General features: G+C 33.5%; 1 protein-coding gene across 1 annotated transcript; it reads right to left on the minus strand.

The window, feature by feature from the left end:
• Window positions 1-322: 322 nt before the first annotated feature.
• Window positions 323-1,010, minus strand: LOC108766617 (estrogen sulfotransferase). The gene is made up of 2 exons (XM_018516019.1): window positions 843-1,010; window positions 323-770 (listed from the first exon to the last, which is right to left on the minus strand). Exons 1-2 carry the CDS (start codon window positions 1,008-1,010, stop codon window positions 456-458), a joined length of 483 nt encoding a protein of 160 aa, XP_018371521.1. The 3' UTR covers window positions 323-455.
• Between the last annotated feature and the right edge of the window lie 258 nt (window positions 1,011-1,268).

A 1,268-nucleotide genomic window follows, 5' to 3' on the forward strand; every position in this document is an offset into this window, starting at 1 on the left:
TTTTTTTAATACCTAAAGGATCTAGGTATATTGTAACGTATATAATATTTCAATATCAGGCATCCACTTTTTTCTAAAAATCAATAATCAAAAACTGTGACAATCGGCCCCGGTCTCCCCTATATTACATTTTTTTCCGGGAATAGCGATCTTATTTAGCGAAGTGCTTTTACATAATAGGGAGTTTTTGCAATACCGTTTATCCAGATACGGTGAACGTTAAGGTTAGGTTATCTTCTTCTTAACAACTAATTAAGAAAAGGATAACATGGCTTTAGCGTTCACCGTATCTGAATTCACGTTATTGCAAAAACTCCCTAATTGCTCTTATAGATACGGTAAATCGGGTAAATGCCCACAATAAGTAAATCGTGATGTAATAATTATGTGTAATTGTAATGTAAATCTAAAACAATAATCGCCATGGCTGTTTCATGCGAAGAACACAAAGGTCCCTAGTCTTCGTCCGATTTAACATCCACATTGAATTTTAAACCTGTTCCGCGTAGATGTTCTTCCGTCCATTTATCAAATCGTCGAGCGAGGTCCTTTGACATGTAATTCGTCCAATCACCGACTTCACCCTTTCTGATAAATTTGAAATTCGGATCGGTCTTTGTCTCCTCCTTGTCTAGTAGCAGTTGTACGTTCACCGAAGGGTTTGCTGCCATTTTAGAAAATTTTAGATGTTCACATAATCCAGCAACTTGCTCGTCCGTCACGTTTTTGCCTAAAAACTTTGCTGTCTTCTTAATCGCTGACACCTGATCCTGCAAAGCACAACGCGCAATTCAACAAGAGAAATCAAATAAAGATTTATTCCAAAAAACCAATTATTTTACCCGTTTCATTTCTTCATACGTGAGAAATAATATGTTAGCTTGATCTGTCGACTTCCAGAAAGGCAGAATGTGATCCCAAAACGGAGAGAATGGCACTAAACAAACATTATTTCTGAACATTGAACATTGAACTCTAATTTTGATGTTAACTTTGATATTTAACGTCATTTCTCAGAGTTGTAACAGAATATTTATAATAAATTAAAGTAACAATGAAGCTCAATATGTATAAAACAATATAAATATTAACAGGGCATAGAACCAGTATTACAACGAACAAATTTAATTAAAATAATAATATTACAAACGTTTCGACTCCGATCGGGTCATTTTCAATGCACATAAAAATATATCATAAATAACGGTTACATTTGTAAATTCTTTAAAAAATGAATAAATTAATTATAACATATCATAATGTCGCAA

The sequence above is a fragment of the Trachymyrmex cornetzi genome, unplaced genomic scaffold (assembly GCF_001594075.2).
Source record: "Trachymyrmex cornetzi isolate Tcor2-1 unplaced genomic scaffold, Tcor1.1 scaffold608, whole genome shotgun sequence".
NCBI classification, from domain to species: domain Eukaryota; kingdom Metazoa; phylum Arthropoda; class Insecta; order Hymenoptera; family Formicidae; genus Trachymyrmex; species Trachymyrmex cornetzi.

Excerpts from the sequence above, each read along its gene's own strand:
- LOC108766617 (XM_018516019.1), bottom strand. The coding sequence starts at position 1,010 with ATGACGTTAAATATCAAAGTTAACATCAAAATTAGAGTTCAATGTTCA. Across the intron at positions 771-842 it reads CGTATGAAGAAATGAAACGG|GATCAGGTGTCAGCGATTAA; the intron begins GTAAAATAATTG and ends TGTGCTTTGCAG.